The sequence below is a fragment of the Hyperolius riggenbachi genome, chromosome 1 (genome assembly GCF_040937935.1).
Source record: "Hyperolius riggenbachi isolate aHypRig1 chromosome 1, aHypRig1.pri, whole genome shotgun sequence".
Taxonomy (NCBI): Eukaryota; Metazoa; Chordata; class Amphibia; order Anura; family Hyperoliidae; genus Hyperolius; species Hyperolius riggenbachi.
This window is the reverse complement of record NC_090646.1, coordinates 185,435,458-185,457,093: the sequence shown is the minus strand read 5'-3', so window position 1 is coordinate 185,457,093 and position 21,636 is coordinate 185,435,458. Positions and strand designations below refer to the sequence as shown.

The following is a 21,636-nucleotide window of genomic DNA, read 5'->3' as shown; positions in this document are numbered from 1 at the left end:
TGTGGGGGCATGATAAACAGAAGCAAGCGAAGTAGACTGAACCCACAACAGGCCCTGTCACGGAAGAGCAGTGAGAAAGAGAACGCAATCGCAATCGGATTGCCGTTGACGTGCCAGATCCGGATCTGATGTTTGTGGATACCAGGCAGTCAAGCCTGGGGGTCTCTGTTGTCTTCATAGGTGTTAGCAGAGTTTTTTTCATGAGAGCCAAGTATGCTTTCTGATAAGGCCTGTGTGGTTAATTACCTGGATCAAAGGAGTCCCTTCCTGGCCAGTGACGCTGAGGTGTGAAAGCTCCCCAGCAATCAGCCCTCCAAATGGCAAGTGTCACTGCCATTTGAAGAGACAGGATAAGCTCAGCAGGAGCTATATACGTATAATTGGGTACCATCCTTTGTAAAGTGAAGGATCAAAAACACAGAGTCCTTTTAAAGGCAATCCACCTTGCCCGCGGAACTTCGATTACTTTATGGAAAAGGACTTAAGTTCAAAACAAGGAGCTACAGTGCAATTTTATCAAAACTTTGTAGAAAAACTTTATTGATACAAAATGACAAAAATCGTTAAAAAAGTTTCTTCAATTCCACATGATTGATCTTCATATAATCAATTGTATGTCAAAAAACATGAATAATAGAAGCTGATTGGTAAGTATTGTATTCTGGCTTGATTTGACTGCAACTTTAAATAGGTGTTGTATTTTAAAGGCAACGACGCATGTTCGTTTCAGGCTCTTTATACAATATACATGCCCTTCATCAGGCCGCAACACAAATTTCTGTATGGCCCAATCAAATAGCACAAAGGCCAAAGATATACACAAAATGGAACAGGCATCCAGGCCTACCAGATGCACAAGGTAATTCTTCCAAGGCGTGATAAGGATTAGACGCTGCTAGATAGGGCTTCCATTCTAGCAGCGTCTAATCCTTATCATGTCTTGGAAGATATACCTTGTGCATCTGGTAGGCCTGGATGCCTGTTCCATTTTGTGTATATCTTTGGCCTTTGTGCTGTTTGATTGTGCCATACAGAAATTTGTGTTGCGGCCTGATGAAGGGCATGTATATTGTATAAAGAGCCCGAAACGAACATGCGTCGTTGCCTTTAAAATACAACACCTATTTAAAGTTGCAGTCAAATCAAGCCAGAATACAATACTTACCAATCAGCTTCTATTATTCATGTTTTTTGACATACAATTAATTATATGAAGATCAATCATGTGGAATTGAAGAAACTTTTTTAACGATTTTTGTCATTTTGTATCAATAAAGTTTTTCTACAAAGTTTTGATAAAATTGCACTGTAGCTCCTTGTTTTGAACTTAAGTCCTTTTCCATAAAGTAATCTAAGCTCAGCAGGAGGCCAGACTGTCTGACTCCATCAGAAGCAGAGAGTAACTGAATGCTGTATATGGTTTTTTTGCCTCTTTACGGAATATAGTATGTAGGATAATTATGAGAGTTGTATCATTGGGTTTGTAGTGTCTTTGTGAATCTTTTGATACCAGTTTTTAAACTTCTCAGGAACTGGGCCCTCTACCCTAATCAAGTCTGATGTCATAGGAATTGTCATAATCTGAGGAACATTAATCTGTTATCAGCACAAATGTGGCATTTATCGGTTTTGAATTACAGCATTTTATAAGTTTAAACCTAAATCTCTCTCTGAGGTAATGAACTGTGATTGGTTTGTAATTCAGAGGGGGCAGGCGTTGCCACACCCCAAACCAGCTTCATCAAAAGCACATTGCCAGCAGGTGGACCTCAGTCCTCCCCTGTGTACCATCACCTGATCAAGCCAGCCAGCGGACCATGTGGCTGGCGGCCATTTTCCTGAACTGAAACAAAAGATATTTTCCATGTGCACGGATTTTCCCAGAAAGGACATATTTCCACGAACTTAAGTATCCGTATTTCCTTCCATTTTTATTTCATACTGCGCTATTATTTGTCTCTATAATTGTTGATTTTAATGATTTTCTGTATATATTAATTATTTATATTGCTTTTATAATAAACGACGCTAACGTCATTTATTTGTCCGGCTACACCTATTATTCAGCCACACAAACTGAACCCTGGCTTCTCAAGAGTCGCTACTATTGTTGATAGCTAGATAAAATAGAGTGTGTTTAACCATTTCCTATTTGCAGGTCTAGAATCAGCCAGTCAGTGGGTTCCTCTGTCCCATGGTAACAGAGGTGGTGGCAGTTATACCCTGAAATAGTGTGTAATTTGTATTACCATAACTCACAGTCTCCCTTCTAGTCGGTCTGCTGCCAGAATCCCAGCAGTTTCTGCGCACCGATTGCGACCACAGATTGCATGGTCTGTGTGCTGAAACCGATTGGGAGGCATTGTGCGGTCCGGCCACTAGGGGCCCTGTGACAGGCCCCAACTGGGATGGGGTACAACAGCAGCAGGACCAAGGGAAGGCCAAGCACAGAGAGAGAAGCCTGGAGGTGACAGGAAAACCTATACAGCAAGTTGGTAAATATATCTATATAATTTCTTTTCTCTCAGGTGCACTTTATGTTGCATATTTGAGCCAGTGTCTGTGGTCAATATCACTGGGGCCACATTGTTACTCTAACACCTATCTTTACAGAAATGTCCCCAGGACAAATGGATATTTGTGCTGTCCCAGGGAGGGAAGATGACTTTCTAGCCAATGGGTAGACTGTGCACTGCTCACTCAAAGTTGTAATGAAAGCAGGCAATAAAGTAACATTACTACTATGGAGGCATTATGGAGGAATTTGGGGGACCTTTTTAATGATGTATTTTTTCCACTTTAAGTGCTCATTCACTTTAATAATAGCAAAGACTTTCATTTAACAAATATTTAGCACCTAACAAATATTTTGATGTCTTGAAACTTACACTTCCCACTCTGCAGTATCCTACAACTCCGCTAACCATTCGCTGCAAGTTCCCAGAATAATTCTGTCCTCTGCAGATCTTGGTAGAGATGCTCAGGTTTATATTTGTTATAGTGCCCCAGACTGACCCCTTCTCTGTTCCGCGGTATGCTGTCTATGTAGAATGTGTACATCTAAACTATTTCACAAGTAACTTGAGAGGTATAGAGAAAGACTGTCAGCCCCTTCTGCCTGCATTAAGCCTCCTTTACAGCTCAATGACAAATAAAGCTACACGGGAGGCCTACACATGGAATATCACATACTGGAACTTCGCAGGTTATCAGAGAGCTGAAGTAAGTTAGCATCATCATTAGTAGTTTATTTAAAGCAGTACAAGCTGCAGTAATTTGCAAACATTTAGAAAGTATTCACACTATTGAAGATAGTAATGTTATACGGTAAAATGGGTGACACATTACTGAACTGTGTGGGTAGAAGACTCAACTGTAGGGATGAGCACAAATTTTGCATCGACATCATTTCGCATCGAAATTCACAATTACAGTAAGATACAAAACCATAATATGAACTTTCGGGAAAAATCGTAGTTAATTTTATCTTTAATTGTAATCATGTGTAATTTTATTACATTTTTGCGTAATTTTGCGTTGAATTTAGCGTTTAACCTCCTTAGTGGTAACCCCGAGTCAGGCTCGGTGAGGAAATCCGCATCTCAGGTAACACCGAGCTGGATCCATGGGAGGCGAGTAATGTGCAGGGCTGCAACAGATCTATCTAGCTGTATGATTTTTAGGGTCTAAGGGCTTGTTCACACTATGGGCTTGATTCACTAAAACAAATAGCATGCCTTATTAAAGTTAACACGCCTTATCAGAGTAGCATAACGAGCGCTACAAACCCGCAGGGGCTCAGCACAGGACGAGTGGATTGGCAATTAGCAGGCATAAGTTTGTAGTGCTCGCTATGCTACTCTCATAAGGCGTGTTAACTTTGATAAGGTGTTGTAATGATCTGCTCTGCTGTCTGCACAGGCAGACAGTTTTTTGACCATTTTGTAAGTCTGAGTGCTGCAGGTCCCTGGAAAGGAGACCTGTCTTCACTCTGCAACTTGCTGAGCTGCTGCTCTGGTGAGGAATTTGCATCCACTTGGCATGCAATTTGCTTAGCTGCTTCCTTTGATGGCTTGCAGTATAAATACCATTTCCTCCTAGAATCCCTTGCTGGTCATGATGGTTTGTTCCTGCTAGACTTACCTTGAGTCTCAGCCCTCTGCATATTGTTTGTTAAGATTATCTTAGAGTAATGCTTGGGAGTGCACTAGCATTCCTTCTAGCATAGTTAGGTTGTTGATTATCTGTATTGCCTAGTTCTGTCTTGTCTGTTGCGATTGTCTTGTCGCCAGCGGCCGTCGACAGGAAATCATTCTGTCTGTTGGGATCGCATTCGCCATAGCAGTAGTGGTGGTGGTTCCTTCTGTACTCTGTCTTAGGGGTGCAGGCCAGAGCAGCGGTTGCTACTGGTTGCTCCATCTGTCTGTCTGTCTGGATTGCATTCGCCCTAGCGGTAGCGGTGGTGGTTCCTTCTGTACTCTTTCTTAGGAGTGCACGCCAGAGCAGCGGTTGCTACTAGTTGCTCCATCTGTCTGTCTGTCTGGATCGCATTCGCCCTAGCGGTAGCGGTGGTGGTTCCTTCTGTACTCTGTCTGGGAGTGTAGGCCATAGCTGCGGTTGCTACTGGTTACTCCTTCTGTCTGTCTTGTCTGGAACGAACGCTTGCTGTAGTCTCGGTGAGGGAACCGTTTAGCAAGCGTTCACGTTCTCTTTTGTTTTCGTGTTTCTTTGGTTAGTCAGGGTTGATACGCTTTGTCGCTATTGCGCTTAATGTGTGGGGACCACGTGTAGTTAGTCCTGTCTGTTCCTTTCCTCTGTCTTATTGTGTGTTCACTGTCGCTGGGTGGCGACTAGATTGGTAGACACACATACATTCTGTCGCTGTGCTCACTCTCTCTTTCTCAGGGCTATCTTGCCCTGCATTGTTGCAATTCGTACAATTCCCATCTGGCATCTGTGGCAGTGCAGAGGGGTTGTTCCTCTGCACTCCACAGCTCCATCTGCCGGTGGGAATTTCCCTCTACAAGTGCATTACACCAAAGCTGGGTTCTGTTGTTTCGTACGCTTGTGGAGGATTTCCGCAGTGTCAGCGCACATCTTGTGCGCTGACCTCAGAAATAATTCCGCAATCGTTACAGGTGTTACCTTTGACAAGGCATGCTGTTTGTCTTAGTGAATCAAGCCCTATGAGTGCTTTGAGTTTCTTTTAAGCGCTGGCAATTTTAAAAAGTGCTTTAAAAACGCTTGAGCAATGAATTTCAATGTGAGTGTTCTCACATGAGCAATGAGCTTTCTTTCCAATCACAAACTCGAGTCCTACACCATTTTTAAAGCATTTGCGCTTCAATGGAAGGTATAGGAAAATCGCTAAGCGCTTTAAAAATGATTGGCTAAGCAATTTTGTGAGCGCTTTTTCTCATAAAGTACATTAAAGTGATTACGTTTCAGGTAAAAAAGTTCACTTCCTGATTGTTAAAAAAATGCTAATCGCCAAACAAAAGCGCATAGAAAAATCTAAAATCTTTCAAAAAACACCGGCAAAATCACCTTAAAAAGCGTTCACAAAAGCACTCAGCGTTTGTAATTTATAATGTGAATTAGGCCTCAAAGCGTGTGAAAAAAGTGCACCACTTTCAGACCCTAAAATCCGAAAATAATTATACCGTCAGGGAGATGAATAGCAAAGCCTCCATAAATGCTATTGCCACCAAAATTGCTGCATATGTTAGGAGAATAGTGGGTACAAGTCAAAAAATATATTTTTCAAAAAGACCTTGTAGTTTTTGAGAAAATCGACTTTAAAAATGCAAAGGAAAAATGTTTTTTAAACTCTCATTTTTTCTGAGTTTAAAAACCATTTTTCCTTAGCATTTTTAAAATCGATTTTCTCAAAAACTACAAGGTCTTTTTGAAAAGACCTTTTGGGGGCTTTGCCATTCGCCATGAAATTACATAAAATTACGAATGTTTACACAAAATCACTTGAATTTAGAGTACATAGGCCTCGATTCATCATTGTCTTTGAGATAACGTTTTCCAGTTTGTTAAATTACCGAATTCGAAGTTTAGCGATTTCTAGTTGTATTCATCAAGGTTTTTCGGCATTCGGTGTGAATTCGATAACAATTCGGTAAACATTCGGTAACGTGTCAATATTTCCATTTTACAGCCGTAATTTAACACAAGGCCATAAGATTCCCATGGAATTGTGGGTAAAAGGCAGTCCTTTGAGCACTACGTAGCAACATTCTGAATAGGGCTTTACACCTGGACCAGGATTCTGGAAGTGGTTGGGACAATCCCACAATTTGATAGGAGCCTTTTCTAAAAAATTATAGTGCAGGTAGCAAAATTAGTTAACCCTGGCACTGCCTGTGTTCTCTTACAAGATGATTCAAGAGAAATGCAGATGTCGTGTTATAGCAAATAAATCTATTCTCTTACAAATTTATATGGTTGCAGACCTTATTCTTGCCCTTCTGCGCCTTTGAATCACTCTCAGCTGATACATAACCACTTCAAATGGCTCCACCTTCTCTGTCAGCAATGATCTGACAGGAATAACGACAGAGCAGTGAAGGAGATAACTAATCCTAAATGTAACGCTAAACCACGCCCACTTTCTTTTTCATGAATTGCACTTTCTTCCGTTTTAGCGAATCGTTACCGAATCGTTAACGAATGTTCGCTAACAGCTGTAGATAACTTTGATGAATCCTGAAATGAAGTTAACAAATTCGGTATTTTACCAAACTGTTGTTAACAAATTTGCTAAGTGTTGATGAATCGAGGCCATTTTTTACAATTGACGGGCGTAATGTAAACTGTAATTAGCTGATTACTATCATCACTACTCAACCAGGGCCAAATTTGTACTCTTTACTGCCCAAGGCCAATGTTACCAGCCACCCTCCTTCAGTATAGTTAGTGAGTTGACTCTCCCCCCTTCCCCTCCAGTATAGGTAGCCTAATGAACCCCCCCCCCCCCAGTATAGGTAGCGAGATGATCCCTCCCCCCTTTTCCTCCAGTATAGGTAGCTAGATGACCCCTCCCCCAATCCTCCAGTATAGGTAGACAGATGATCCCTTCTCCCCTTTTCCTCCAGTATAGGTAGCCAGATGACCCCCCCCCAATCCTCCAGTATAGGTAGACAGATGATACCCTCCCCCCTTTCCCTCCAGTATAGGTAGCCAGATGACCCCTCCCCCAATCCTCCAGTATAGGTAGACAGATGATCCCTTCCCCCCTTTCCCTCCAGTATAGGTAGCCAGACGACTCCCTTAATCCCTCCTTCCTCCCACCCTCTTTTAGTATAGGTAGCCAACTCGCCTTCACACCACAGCAGCCATCCAATTCACTCATTTCTCTGCTCATCTTCAGTGCAGAAGCTTCCTTCTCCTCTCCATCTCCAATGCTGCCCAAGTCAATAGCCGCTGACCACAATGCAAACCGGCACAGAGAGCAAGGTGGCTGCTGCACTGGCGGCTAGCAGCAGAGTACCATGGTCAGGCGCTCGCTTGATCTCCCTGCATTAAATTGCAAGCTTGTAAATGCTGCACCAGTTTAGCCTGCTGCTTTGGTGCCCCTGCTGCCGTGGTGCCCTAGGCCATGGCCTAGGGGGCCTTGGCCTAAATCTGGCCCTGTACTCAACTGATTCAACACTTCAAGAACAATTGAAAACGGCTTATTACAATGCACAATTTTTACTTACACTAATGTGTAAACCAGCAAACAGAGTGGGGATAGTTGCCCAAAACATCAGCCATTTAATCCCTGATTAATGTATAGATGAGCTGCTTGGCTCTCTGCCAGGCAGCTCATATTAAGCAGGTGGGACTGTTGTAGCAGTTGCCTATGTCGCATCTAACTCAGGGGATAGCCAGAGTGGATATGCAGGAAAAGAATGTCTTAAAGGCTGCAGTACTGAATGCACATAAAATCGATACTACATTAAGTAATTATGGTATGTAAATAATACAGTCCATACATCTGAAATTCCTTCTGAACACAAGGGTCTTATTCAATTCACTATGGCCTTAATTCACTAAGATCATGCTGGAGATAATAAGGCAAGAGAAAACTTACCTCCACACAGTGAGAGAGTTATCTTATCTCTTCATTCCTTAAGTTACCTCCCCTGTAGTTAATTTACCTCCCCTGTAGTTAATTTACCTCCTCTGTAGTTAATTTACCTCCTCTGTAGTTATTTTCACACACAGTTAATTAACAGCCTGTCTTTAACTCCGGAGTTATTTTAAGGATGAAAGAGTTAACTTAAAGACAGAAGAGTTAACTTTGGGTTTGCTTGAGGTAAAATGTTTCCTGAATACTACATGCCTTATTACCATGGTAACAACTCTAGAAACGTTATTAAAGACAGGAGATAAGCTTAGTGGATTGAGGCCTATGGCCTCAATTCACTAAGATCATGCTGGAGATAATAAGGCAAGAAAAAACTTACCTCCACATAGTGAGAGAGTTATCTTATCTCTTCATTCCTTACGTTACCTCTTCTGTAGTTAATTTACCTCCTCTGTAGTTAATTTACCTCCTATGTAGTTATTTTCACATGCAGTTAATGAACAGCCTGTCTTTAACTCTGGAGTTATTTTAAGGATGAAAGAGTTAACTTAAAGACAGAAGAGTTAACTTTGGGTTTGCCTGAGGTAAAATGTTTCCTGAATACTACATGCCTTATCACCATGGTAACAACTCTAGAAGAGATATTGAAGACAGGAGATAAGCTTAGTGAATTGAGACCTATGTCTCCTAAGTTTACTCCTAGGAGATATTTTCTATTCTTCTGTTTAAAATAACTTTGCAGCATCCTGCAATTGAAAAAGTACCAAAAAGTAGGTGAAAAAGTACTGTCAAAAATATTCTGAATATTTTCTTGCTTGTTGGTGGCTTAAAGGGAAGGTCCGAGGTGATTAAAAAGCAAAAATCTACTTACCTGCTGCTTCCTACAGCCCCTGGCAGCCGTATCGTGCCCTCGCTGCAGCTCCGGTGCCTCCCGGTCCCTCCGGTGCACATGCCAACCTTGCCAGGTCAGCATCAACTGCACTTCAGCATGCGGCTCACAGAGTCGCACTGATGTCATCCGGACTGTACTGTACATGTGCAGAACTACTGCGTCTGCACAGTACAGTCCGGACGACTTCAGCCTGACTGTATGAGCCGCACACTGGAGCGCAGTAGGCACTTTGGACCAGAGGGCATGGGACGGCTGCAAGGGGCTGGAGGAAGCCCCAGGTAAGTAGATTTTTGCTTTTTAATCACCTTAGACCTTCCCTTGATCTTGCACAAGCTCGCGCAGGCGCAGTAGATGCCGACCTAGCGAGGTCGGCACCTGCAATGGAGGGGATCCCAGGAAACCGGAGCTGCGACGAGGGACAGATAGGCTTCCAGGGGCCAGAGGAAGCCCCAGGTAAGTCGATCCTGTTTTTTTTTTTACCTCGCATCTGTCCTTTAAAATGCATAGATGTGAACAGGCTCATAGAATTGTATGCACAGTGAGTTGACATGCAGAATTATTCTGCAACACAACCGATGCACTGTCGCATCTGAAGATCTCAGTCGAAGGCTAAGTTACCAGTAGGAGCTGCATTGTGTTACCTGTGAAAACAGGAACGCAACAGAACAGAAAAGTCAAGCAGCACGTTATGTGACCTTTGCGTTGCATACAGTGAAGCCTACAGTCAATGAAATCTATGCTTCTCTGCCACTGTTAACGAGTGCGTTATGCAGTAACGCACTACATGCACTGCATTGGGATACTGTACTGTGTTGGGTCGCAATGCACTGGATGCATTCTGAACGTTGCATAACTTATTTTTGCAGTGCTCCTTTCTGCATTAGAATGCCTCTGTTACTTCGCTACACCCTACTGTGAACTTAGCCTAAAGTGTTGAATGTTTTTTGCTCCTCAGAAGGCTGACAAGTAACTGAGCGCAGTGCTGCACAGGATGAGCTCCTACAGCTTTGTTGGGGTTTCATATCAGGTCACAGCTCAGCAGATGCAAGCATCAGACTAGCTCTGTTACACGATATGTCTTCACTTCACCCAAAGTAAAAGTGGCTACAACAAAATCAGCTAAAAAGGTCTTCCATCTACCTTCTTCCATTTCACAGGCCACTGGAATCAATCCGGCATGCTGTAAGGCTGCTTACTAAATATGGTATTTTATAGCCCATTCACTTCAATGAGCTATAGGGAATCTAGCAGAGCAGTGCTTATTAATAAATATGGCTTTTTATCTTCAGATGAAATGCTTTAATTTCTCTCTAGGAACTTTCATTGCAGGAGTGCTCTTGCTGCGCGCACTACTGCTATATTACAGCCGCGGATCCGAAGTAAGACTGCAGAAGCAAAAATATTAGGCCTACAATCCATCCAATATTAATGCTGCTCACACTAGGGGAGATTCCTTCTGGGCAATAACACCAAACATTCCACTGACTTATAAAGCACTTTCTTCAGAAATGCTGCCAACGTGTCATGTATCGAAATGAAAATAAACCGCAAGCCATCACTTGTGTCTATATTCTTAAAAGGAAATCACAGCTGATGGGTGAATCACGATATACTCTGAAAGTATACACATGTATTCACTACATGTTTTTTTTTCTTTGTCTTGCTTTTCTGTTAGAATAGCCAGGTATAACCTTTATTCCATCTTACTGTAGATGGTGAGGCAATCAAATGCACACATGCTGCTCCTTAGAGTTACCTTGAATTCACTTTCTACCACCACAGCCTATACGTCATGCTCCAAGCCTTGAAATTTTCAAACATTTTCAAACTACAATTTAAAGTGAACCGAGCACAATTTTTATGCCCAGGGCATCTCAATAGCACATTAAAAATGCATGCTAACAATGTGGCTCAATGAAAAAAAAACATTCTATTCTACCTCTTCTATTTACGTTTAAATGTTTGTTAGAGGCTTTTATTGCCCTACTTCCCCAGTCTGCTATCCTCAGACAGAGCAGGCAAATAAAGGCTGCTGTGTTTAGAAGTAGCAATGAGCAAACAAAAGCTTTCATCAGCAGGGGGTGGAGAGATAGGACACTGTACTTCAAACAGTATAAAGAAGTCACATTTGATTACATTCACACCTTCCCCTGGATAAATAAGGGCAGACAGAAGGGGAGAGGGGGAAATGGCAACTCCTATAGCTATTAGAAAACAGGACAAACGGCAGAAAAAAGGTGCTTGGATCCGTTTAAACCTCACTGCCTCAACTGCTAACCCCTGTGTCTACTCCCACAGTCATTCAACCTCACTGTCCCCCTAGATTTTAAGCCCTCAAGGACCTCCCCCTTTTGTTTCCTGTTTCAGTGCAATTTATCAAATGAGCATCTATCAGTATTGGTGATGTTATTTAAACTACACATCAATTGTATATATTGGTACTTGTGTCACTGGTTGTCCTGATTGTACAGCATGTTGAACTGCTCATGTATAACCAACACTGCACTGGATGTAAAAGCCCCAGTGAAGCTGCAGTTTAAAGAGGTAGCAGTGGACTTTCCCCCAGAATAGAAGGTACTAGCAGTCTGTTTCAAAAGCCAAAAAAACTTTTTGGGGATAATCTCCACTCGCAACACGTTTTACAGGATTTAAATGCTTCCTCAGGCAAACATATGGGGTTATGTGTTAGCAGGTCTCAATGAGTTTGGAATCCTTCACAAATATGTTTGCCCGCAGGGCGCTGTACTCTTCTTGTCTGGAAAATGGTACATTTTTTTATGTGGGTACCTAGCCTAAAAATAGTCAGTAGTAAGTCGACATATATGATAGTTAAAATGCCAGTGTGTTGAGTGAGTGTACAAAAATATATTTTTTATCCACACCATTTATAAATATTATACAGGCCATTTTTATGTAATGTTGTAAACTATCTGACAATATAAGTTTGTATATACAGTAGTTACTATTTTCTAAAACTGTCATGAACAGAAAAAGCCCTGCTTGTAACCTGAGTGATGGTCATGATATTTGCAGTCTTCTTTTAGTCCTCCTGATAATATTTCTGTATTCTATGGCTGTTGCCTGCCAGCGCTGTGGTGTGCGAGTCAAAGGAATCATTTGCACTGATGAGTTATAGAATTTTAGAAGTAATTTGTAATGAGGCATCCCTGTAGGTTCGGAGGAATCAAGGATCAAGCCATTAGCGTGGAGTAGTCTAGCAATTTTATCCTTTGTGTTTTATTGCTGTCTGTACAATTCTTTATACTCACGGAAATTGCAGATGCCAAAATTGCACACTTCACACGGGCCGTAGAAAGATCAGTAGGTTAAGCAGTTCTCGATTACAAAGCCAAGCCTAAAAAGTCTTCTGTGATTGATGCTATACCTCCGAGGTGTGCTGGAATGCTCAGTGATCAAATATATCACTTACATCATATAAGCAGCCAAGCACCAGCCAGGTTTGTGAGATTAAACTAATCACTCCATATGCCCTCAATAAAGTGAGCCGTCATGCCTCGAAATATGAAATGCTTGACTTAATCCCGCATCCAGCTCTCGCCTGCAATCCTGTTTGGGATGTGAGAGAAGTTATTAATTTCACTTATTTGCAGTTAAGGAGAAATGTAATACCGCAATCCATGTTGCTTATGGGCTTGTGTAAAATACATTGCTTGTAATATCTTGCATGGGCATAGAAATAGTATGAAGTGCTCATTCATACTGTGTGCGGTGCTGTCAGTTATGACGTACTGCAATGTACATGCCGCGTCAGGAACGCATGTATGGAACTGCGTTTCTGCATGTGTTGTGTAATGTGAAAACGCCCTCGAGCTACGTTCACAGCGGTGCGTTGCTGCATAATGCAGAGCACAACGTGACATATACAGTGCATGGGTGTGTTGCGGTGTAATGGTATGCGGTATTGTAAGGCACTGCGCACATTAACAGTAACGGCGAAGCATACTTTTTATTGCTGGTTGCTTCACTGTACGCTTGGTGTAGCAATAGGGGATGCAGAGGTAGCGACGGCACCAGGGGCCCTGGACCAGACTAGCCCAGTAGGGACTCTTTCCACCGCTTTATTAGCTCTTTATTGGTGCTAAGCTGGTAATGATCACCTCTATATGTGCTTTGATTAGTTGTAACCATCAATAGACTGTTCTCCCCAGCCTACACCTCTCTGACACTGCAGCTTAATTTTTATGTATATAGAGCACTTGAGGGGGCCGAATGTAAAACTCCCACTGGGGCTCAAAGCTCTAAGCTACACTACTGCCTGTGCTGCTTATGTGTTGCGTTTCCATAAATATGATCGGATCTCCCGAAATGTCATTCGACTGAAAAATCAGATCGGATTTCCTGCTTGTTTGTTTTTTTTTCAATTTTTATCGATCTAGAATGCTGGAAATTTTTCTTAAATTTTCCTAAAGATTGTATGGTGTGTGTTTTTCATTTTATTAATATACACACCCTAGCAATATTCTCAGAGTTTCCAATAATTTTTATCATAATTGGGGAAAAACTGAACACGTGTGTGGTACATTGGTCATATTTTTGAAATGTTAAAATCGGTCAGAAAAAATTGATTACAATTCTTGTATTGAACAGGTATTTAAAAAATTGTATAGTGTGTGGCCCCCTTTAGACGTTGTATTTGTCATGAAAGACAGGAATAGAAAATTAGCTTAGGTGTGTGATTCTCTATAAAATGTGTTATGTAAACAGTTTAAAAACGAAATACTGAAATGGCTAAATGACTTCACACTACATGTAAATCCTGTGCCATAATGTGTGCATAACACAGCACACACTCTGCAAGTTAAAACTAACACATTAGTTTAATAGCAAGTACGATTTTTATGTAGCGTGAGTGGTTTTGCGCGCATTATCCAGAACCTCACTGTAGAAAGTGTGCTCGGATGAAGTGATCTATTACAGCGCAGAGATATGAACATGCTCATTCAGTTGTAATGGCAGTGCATTTACACATGGCAATACAATGCACATAGGGGGTGTATACACACATCCAATGTTCCTTGACCAGTGACGGGCTAAATGAGTCCATTCCCATGTGGTATGTAAGTGATAAAACTGGGCAAGCATTGGCCATTCAAAATTGCATGTGTGTACACACCCATACTGTGAATTCAGCCTGATGACTGGTACTCACTTTCAATTATGATTGGCTAATCATTGACCAATTTCATCATCTCCACTGTATGCAACACAATTTTGGATGCTGCATGGTGTTTTCATGTTTGTTTTCAAGTATACTTTTCTGTCTGCATTTTCACGTGCGTTTTTGTTAATGTCAATACAACTGAAAATGAAAAGAAAACAAAAAAATAGCTATTACATGTGCCAATTCACATGTAAAAAATGCACGTATATGTATGCTAATTCACATTCCCATTCTGGGAAATTGCATGCAAATTTGTATTCTTCTAGTGGAAACGTACCCTTAATGAAGGAGAATATAGGATACAAAATACAGGGAAGTACAAAAAAAAGGTTAAAATGTGGGAGACCAGACATAATTATTAATCCTGGTGTCACTAGCAGGGTTATTAAAGGATACCAAAAAGTGCTCGGATTTACATTTCTGCCACAGAGTGCGTCCAAAAAAAACCAAAATGCAGAAACGCAGTCAAGGTTAATTGGCTCTTGAATTGAACTGCATTGAGTTTATATGTTTAGGCTAGGTTCACAGTGGTGCGTTACGGTGCAGCATAACAGCTGCTTCAATGCATCACTTATGTGATGTTCGCAGTGAGGTGAGTGCGGTATAACGGCGTCCTGCAACCATTACCGCAAAACACGGGGATTAACAGTGGCAGTGGAGCATAATTTTCATTGACTGTATGCGATGCAAAGTGCGGATAGCGTTCAGCACCACTTTCCCGTTCAGTTGCATTCCTGCTGTTAGGCCTCGTTCACATTGCGTTCCGATCACGTTAGCGTTGGACTTTTTTTGAAACTTTTTTTCCCTTCCCGGCGATTTCTGTTGGTTGGACGTTTTTGGTAAGCGTTTTTGTAGGCATTTTTGCAGAGCGATTCTGTGTTTTCACTTCCTGACGTCAGTCAGGAAGTGAACTCTTTGATCCGGAAAAGAATAAATACAATGTATTTATTTTTAAAAACGCGAACGAAATCACTGCACGAAGTGATTTTGTGAGCGTTTTGCATTTTTTCTATAACTTCCACTGTAGCAGAATCGCCCCGAAAATCGTCCATGCAGCGCTTCTCTGAGCGGAAAGCGGATGGATCGCCCTAATCTGAACTAGCGCATAGGATAGCATGGTGTAAGCGATTTCAGGGTGGTTTTGAAAAATCGCAGGCGCTTAAAAAAATCCAAAAACTCCTCCAGTGTGAATGAGCCCTTACAGGAAACTCAACACAATGCCAACTGTGAACGTAGGGTAAAACTTACTACTAATGGTTTGTTGCAATGCACATTGTTAATTGTGCCAGCACACTAGATTTAGCATCTCTAAAAGTGCAGCCATTTCACATTTGCAAGTCACGTTTTTGCCAATTTTTCTGTTAGTAGATAAAAGTATTGGTAATATTTGAGAGCAACAGCAAATGTTCCTGAATACACTGTAGCTACATCAGGATGTGTATGCATTGGGTAGATACATTATCTGTCAAAAGGATTACTTGCGTTGCACAAGGTGTTGCAAGTTGCTGATGCAAGCACTGCCCTACAATGACATTCATTTACACATTTCATACAATTCACTATGACACGTACTAGCTATCCACAAATCTTCAGTTTTTTTTCCTATAATGGAAACATCAATTTCTCTAACACCCAGGACTAAAATAAGTCTAATTTAATGGGGATAAACAGTTTGCCAGCGCTAACAGGTACGCTGCAATAACTGATGACAGGGCAAAGATGCAGCAAAGAACACAGATAGTGAGAAAACACACAGCGGACTTTGACCACACAGTATACAGTATAAATACATAAGCAGCTCAATGTTGGCGAATGTATATTTACAGCTACTTGGATTCCTGCACATAAATCATCCACTGTACAGCAAAAGTACTTTAAATATTATTAATATTTTCTTTAAAGTGACACTGAAGCGAAAAACCCCCAAACTTATGATATAATGAATTGTATGCGTAATACAGATAATTAATAGAACATTAGTAGCAAAGAAAAGAGTCTCATGTTTTTATTTTCAGATACTGTATATAGCTTTTTGCAGTATACTGTACTGTATACTATACTGTATGTAGCTTCCTTGCAGTAAAAATCTTATCTGAAGCTGTCTTTCACTGTTTCTTTGATGTATAAGTGCCTCAGAAAGCAACACTGTAGCTGACTAAACTGGTTGGAGAGATCAGAGAAGCTCTTTTGCATATCTAACAAGTGAAGTTTCTTAACTCTTCTTGTACTGGAAACAATATGAGACTCATATCTGTGCTACTAATGTTCTTTTTCTTAGCTGTACTACACATACAATTCATTATATCACAAGTTTATTTTCACTTCATATTCCCTTTAAATATAAACCCCTCAGAAACCAATAACCCCTTTTCCTCAGTTGAGCTTTGAAAATACTTATTCGAATGATGTCTACTATTTTTGTATAGTACTACTAAATGGGATTATTTTATTGCCACAGTATTTTTTATCTGCCCTCATAGGCTTTTCACAGCGGACCAAACTTTAAATAACAGTAACATTGCTCTGAATTTCTCCTGAAGCTCTCCGCTGAGAGCATGCTAAGCGAGTTACTTCTTGAAATGGCAATAGAAAAAAGCATTGTCCTGGGAGGTAATTATCCAGATGCTGCTGCCATTCCCATGCAGTACGCAGTCAATCAGCAATAAATATGGGAGGGTGTACTGAGGTACATTGCGCCCTTGACCTGGTCTAGGGGTAAAGGTATTCATCTGTTGGAGGTTTATATAGTTCACAAATAAAAACATGTTGCAAATTAACCAATTTAAGATGTGCGTAAAAGTGTTTAAGAAAAACCACCAATTGCCTGATCACACAATAGTGCAACATGTGCAATATTAAACACACATGAATAATGTCAAACAGTAGGCAGACTGAAGGAAAACTTATAGGCACTATTAGGCAGCACGGTGGCGTAGTGGTTAGCTCTATCGCCTTGCAGCGCTGGGTCCCTGGTTCAAATCCCAGCCAGGGCACTATCTGCAAAGAGTGTGTATGTTCTCTCCGTGTCTGCGTGGGTTTCCTCCGGGCACTCCGGTTTCCTCCCACATTCCAAAAACATACGGATAAGTTAATTGGCTCCCCCTAACAAAAGTGGCCCTAGACTACAGTACTTACACTACATAATATAGACATATGGCAATGGTAGGGATTAGATTGTGAGCTCCTTTGAGGGACAGGTAGTGACAAGATATATATATATACATTGTACAGCGCTGCGTAATATGTTGGCGCTATATAAATACTAAATAATAATAATAATAATAATATATGGTTTGTGGTGAACATAATGGTTTTCCCTACCATATTGTGCATGTTTGTGATGGCTGTGACACTGGAGGCAAATCATTCCATACAGCCAGCATAGTGCAGAGAGGAGGGCTATGTGTGCACTATGAGGCCTGAACAGCTGCCCAGTAGCTTGGCTTGTGTGGGAGCTCAGGCATTACAGCTGAACAATGAAGAGACATAATGTTAAAGGGGAACTGAAGAGAGAGGTATATGGAGGCTGTCATGTTTATTTCCTTTTAGACAATACCAGTTGCCTGGCAGCCCTGCTGATCCTCTGCCTCTAATACTATTAGCCATAGCCCCTGAACAAGCATGCAGCAGATCAGGTGTTTCAGTGGTTCAGACTTATAAGTCTGATCTTACAAGACTAGCTGCATGCTTGTTTCTGGTTTTAATCAGATACTACTGCAGAGAAATAGACCAGCAGGGCTGCCAGGCAACTGGTATTGATTAAAAGGAAATAAACATGACAGCCTCCATATACCTCTCTCTTCAGTTCCCCTTTAAGAGGTGTGCCATTTCCAGTCAGTGAAGGATGTGTAAGGTTTTACATATGGTGTGGATGTATAGAGTAAAGGTGGCCATACACTGGTCGATGTGCCATTAGATCGACCAGCTGACAGATCCCTATCTGATCGAATCTGATCAGATAGGGATCGTATGGCTGCCTTTACTGCAAACAGATTGTGAATCGATTTCAGCCTGAAACCGATCACAATCTGTTCAGCTGCTCCTGCCGCCTGTCCCCCCCCGTATACATTACCTGAGGCTGGCTCCCGGGCATCTTCTCCGCACTGCACCGCACCGCTGTTCTTGCTCCATCCCGGCGCTTCCTGTGTTACTCCGTGACCAGGAAGTTCAAATAGAGCGCCCTCTATTTCAACTTCCTGGTCACCGGAGTGACACAGGAAGTATAAGCGTACACTGGGACATGCGGAAATGCGGTGCAGCGAGGAGAAGAGGACCCCGGAGCCAGCTTCAGGTAATGTATACATGCTCGGATCGGGCCCGAATCGTACGCCGCAAGCGACGCGCTCCTACCGCCGGGCGATCGAGGGTAATTTCCCGCACGGCGCGATCGACGGTCCGATCCGATTTCGGGAGGGAATCGGATCGGCGGGTGCGTTTAGCGCAAGCCATTGGCAGCAGATCCGATCCCAGGATCGGATCTGCTGTCGAAACGGCCGTGAATCGAGCCAGTGTATGGCCTGCTTAAGAGATGACAGATTTTGTACTAGTCCTTCTCCTTGTGGGGGATTTTGAGTATTTTCTTATCTTCTTATTCTTTGTAAAATCACTTACTGGAAAAGACTATTACAATGATATCCAGGGAGTGCTTTTGTAAATAAAGGAATTCCAGACAATCCCCTGTAAGAAGATTGATTAGTCCAAAATCTGTCAGATCTTCAGATTTTTACAGCCTACTGTAACTGACATAGGAAAAAGGTAGTTTTAGTGCATTTCACTCTAGCCCAAATATAAGTGTATTTAAAATTGTATAAATTGTCATGATAGTATCAACCTACTTAATACTCATCATGCATAGTTCATAAATACTTATTCGCTTTGATGCCTAAGGTACTAATACTCACATACTTGTGACTTCTGATAATATTGGCAGTGGCACCATTTGGCCTGAGATTTCTTATACATTGTATTGAAGATTTTATTACTATTGTTATTACTTTTAATTTACCTGTAGCTCTATTTAAAAAAAATACTGGTATGTCTTCTATCTAGCCCGCTGCAAGTGGGGGCATTTTGTAGAATTTTCTTCATCAACTCTTTACCCAAAAGAACCATTGTGTCAAACATGGATACTTTTTGGCATCTACCATGGGCGTAACAATCACCCCTGTGAGCCCTGCCATCGCAGGGGGGCCCAGAGGCTTTGCGGGCCTCTCTCCGACCGCAAGTGCAGCCAATTAGCAAAAATACCTCCCCGTTTGCTTACAAAAACCATCCCCTCCACCTCCTTACAACCCTGGCATCCACTGTCAGTACTTTGCATAAATTTTGCAGCTTCAATTTTGTATATTTTAAATCTTCACATATTATTGTTTGAACTATCATCAAAACTATGCTTAATGGCTAGAGCAGAAGAGGGAAGATTTTTATTGCTGCCAGTATAAAATAAACTTTTGTTTTTATTGATGTAAAAAAAAATGTCAAGCAGTACTCAGGTTTTTATTGTCATTTGAGACCCCTTTGCATAAATTCAATCAATTCCTTTTTTAAAGATGTCACAAAGGATAACGAGCAATGCAGGGTTGTAACAAAAGCCTCTGCGATCACCACGATCAGTGGTCCATCCCTGCTTCCTCACCCCACCCACATGTAGAGTAGAGCAGTGGAACACTGTACCTGATCACCTTGTGTCCTGTCTCCTCCACCTTCCAGCAGCCACTTGCTCTTTGCTGCCCCTCTGGCTCCAGATTACATGACCTGCATTGGGAGCCAGGCATACAACAGAGTGAGACTGCCAGGACTCCTGTGGAGAAAAAGAGACCCCACAAAATGGGAGCAGTATTGCTCACAGTGCTCTGCTGCGTTCACTCTGCCTCTGCACTCTGCAAGGGGGAAGGGAGGAGGTGTGGGCTCCCATAGCCCCCCAGGCACCAGGGGGGAGTGTGTGGGTAGGCGGAGCAGTGCTGCAGGAGGCCTCATGATGGTTTGTTAGCAGTAAAATAGTTCTGACTCTTTCCTACTCAGAGCTTTAAAATATGTTTTGCTGTTTGTAATAACAGACCATTGGTGATATGTTTCAGGTTACTGTGGAAGAAGTTATGACAACAACTGCATACTTGGACCTCTTCCTGCGAAGTGTCTCAGAACCAACCTTACTAAAGATATTTCTCCGCTTCGTCCTCATTTACCAGCATGAAAATGTCCAAATCCTGGATACGCTTGTCAGTCGCATTAACACACCATTTCGGGTAAACTATTATTGTTATTTTTCATCAGTTCTCAAATTGTCAAACACAGAAGTCTCAGCTAGTTCCATCATTCTTTTGTAAATTTATTGTCTGGTAAAAAAAAACAAAAAATGTAACACTGGAAAGTGAGTGAGTGAAGATGTCATCCAATACAACGTTGCTTCATGTGTGAAGTAACCGGTACACACGGTTCAATTTTGAAAAGAAAACAAGTTGAAATCAGGTTAGTAAGTACCGTATTTGAGTTGATAATGACTGCAGGATAGGCAGGATGGATGAAATGATGGAATTATTTATGGGAGCTCTAGGTACCAGCATGGTTGTGCTGGAATGATTGTATTTTCAATCAGGCTATCCAGATTGTATTGCATGAAAACTTGAGAAGCTGATGTGTCCAATGGATCCTGAACAATCACATTATTGATTGTTTCCATAAAGAATAGATTGTTACGCTTGGCAGATTCTTTCCGGTGGAGATATGATTACAAATTGGATTGTTTAGCGGTGTGGATAGTTTAAATATGATTCCCTCTCTTCTGAAGATCTGAACAATCCTATTGAAAATATGATCGTTTGGTAAAAATGGTACCCTTAACCAGTGGCGTAGCTATGAAGCTGTGGGCCCCGATGCAAGTTTTACAATGGGGCCCCCCTAGCACTCTATACATAACAATTGATACGACGTACCAAAACCTGCCAATGGCAACTACAGTGTCAGAGGTGCAAGAAGGGGATGGGGAACAGTTTGTTAATGATTACCACTAATCAAAGTATCTATTAGAAGTGATTATTATGAGCACAGGACTAATAGAGAGCTAATACTGTAATTGAGGGAGGGCCCTTTGGGGCCCCTCTGGCCCAAGGGCCCCGATGCGGCTGCTACCTCTGCACCCCCTATTGCTACGCCCCTGCCCTTAACCATTACTGCCGCTGGGACGTGAGCCTCACGTCCACAGCGGCAGCTGCTAAAGCCGCAAGGATGCGCTAGTCACGTCCCTCAAGTCTGGGGGGCTGTGTGCGCGATTGTGCGGGCAGAAGCCCATGATCGCAATATTGCCGGCAACGGGGGATTGGCTGCAGGGACAAAAGTCCCCTGAGCCAATCCGTTCTTGTCCGCTGAGAATAATCACTGTTTTTGATAAAAAACAGTGATTATTGTTAAAAACAACCGCCATGCTGCCTCCCACTCACCGATTTCAGCCACTTACCACCGCTAATCGTTAGATTAATGAAT

The 21,636-nt window shown here is 41.9% G+C and overlaps 1 protein-coding gene across 4 annotated transcripts in view; it reads left to right on the top strand.

Moving 5' to 3' along the window:
• LOC137570407 (FHF complex subunit HOOK-interacting protein 1A-like) overlaps positions 1 to 21,636 on the top strand; it is a 411,883-nt gene that overhangs the window by 274,164 nt on the left and 116,083 nt on the right. For all 4 annotated transcript variants that reach the window (XM_068279087.1, XM_068279101.1, XM_068279085.1 and 1 more), the window contains one exon: positions 20,235 to 20,402. In XM_068279087.1, coding sequence (XP_068135188.1) covers positions 20,235 to 20,402 — 168 coding nt within the window. The remainder of the gene's footprint in view (positions 1 to 20,234; positions 20,403 to 21,636) is intronic.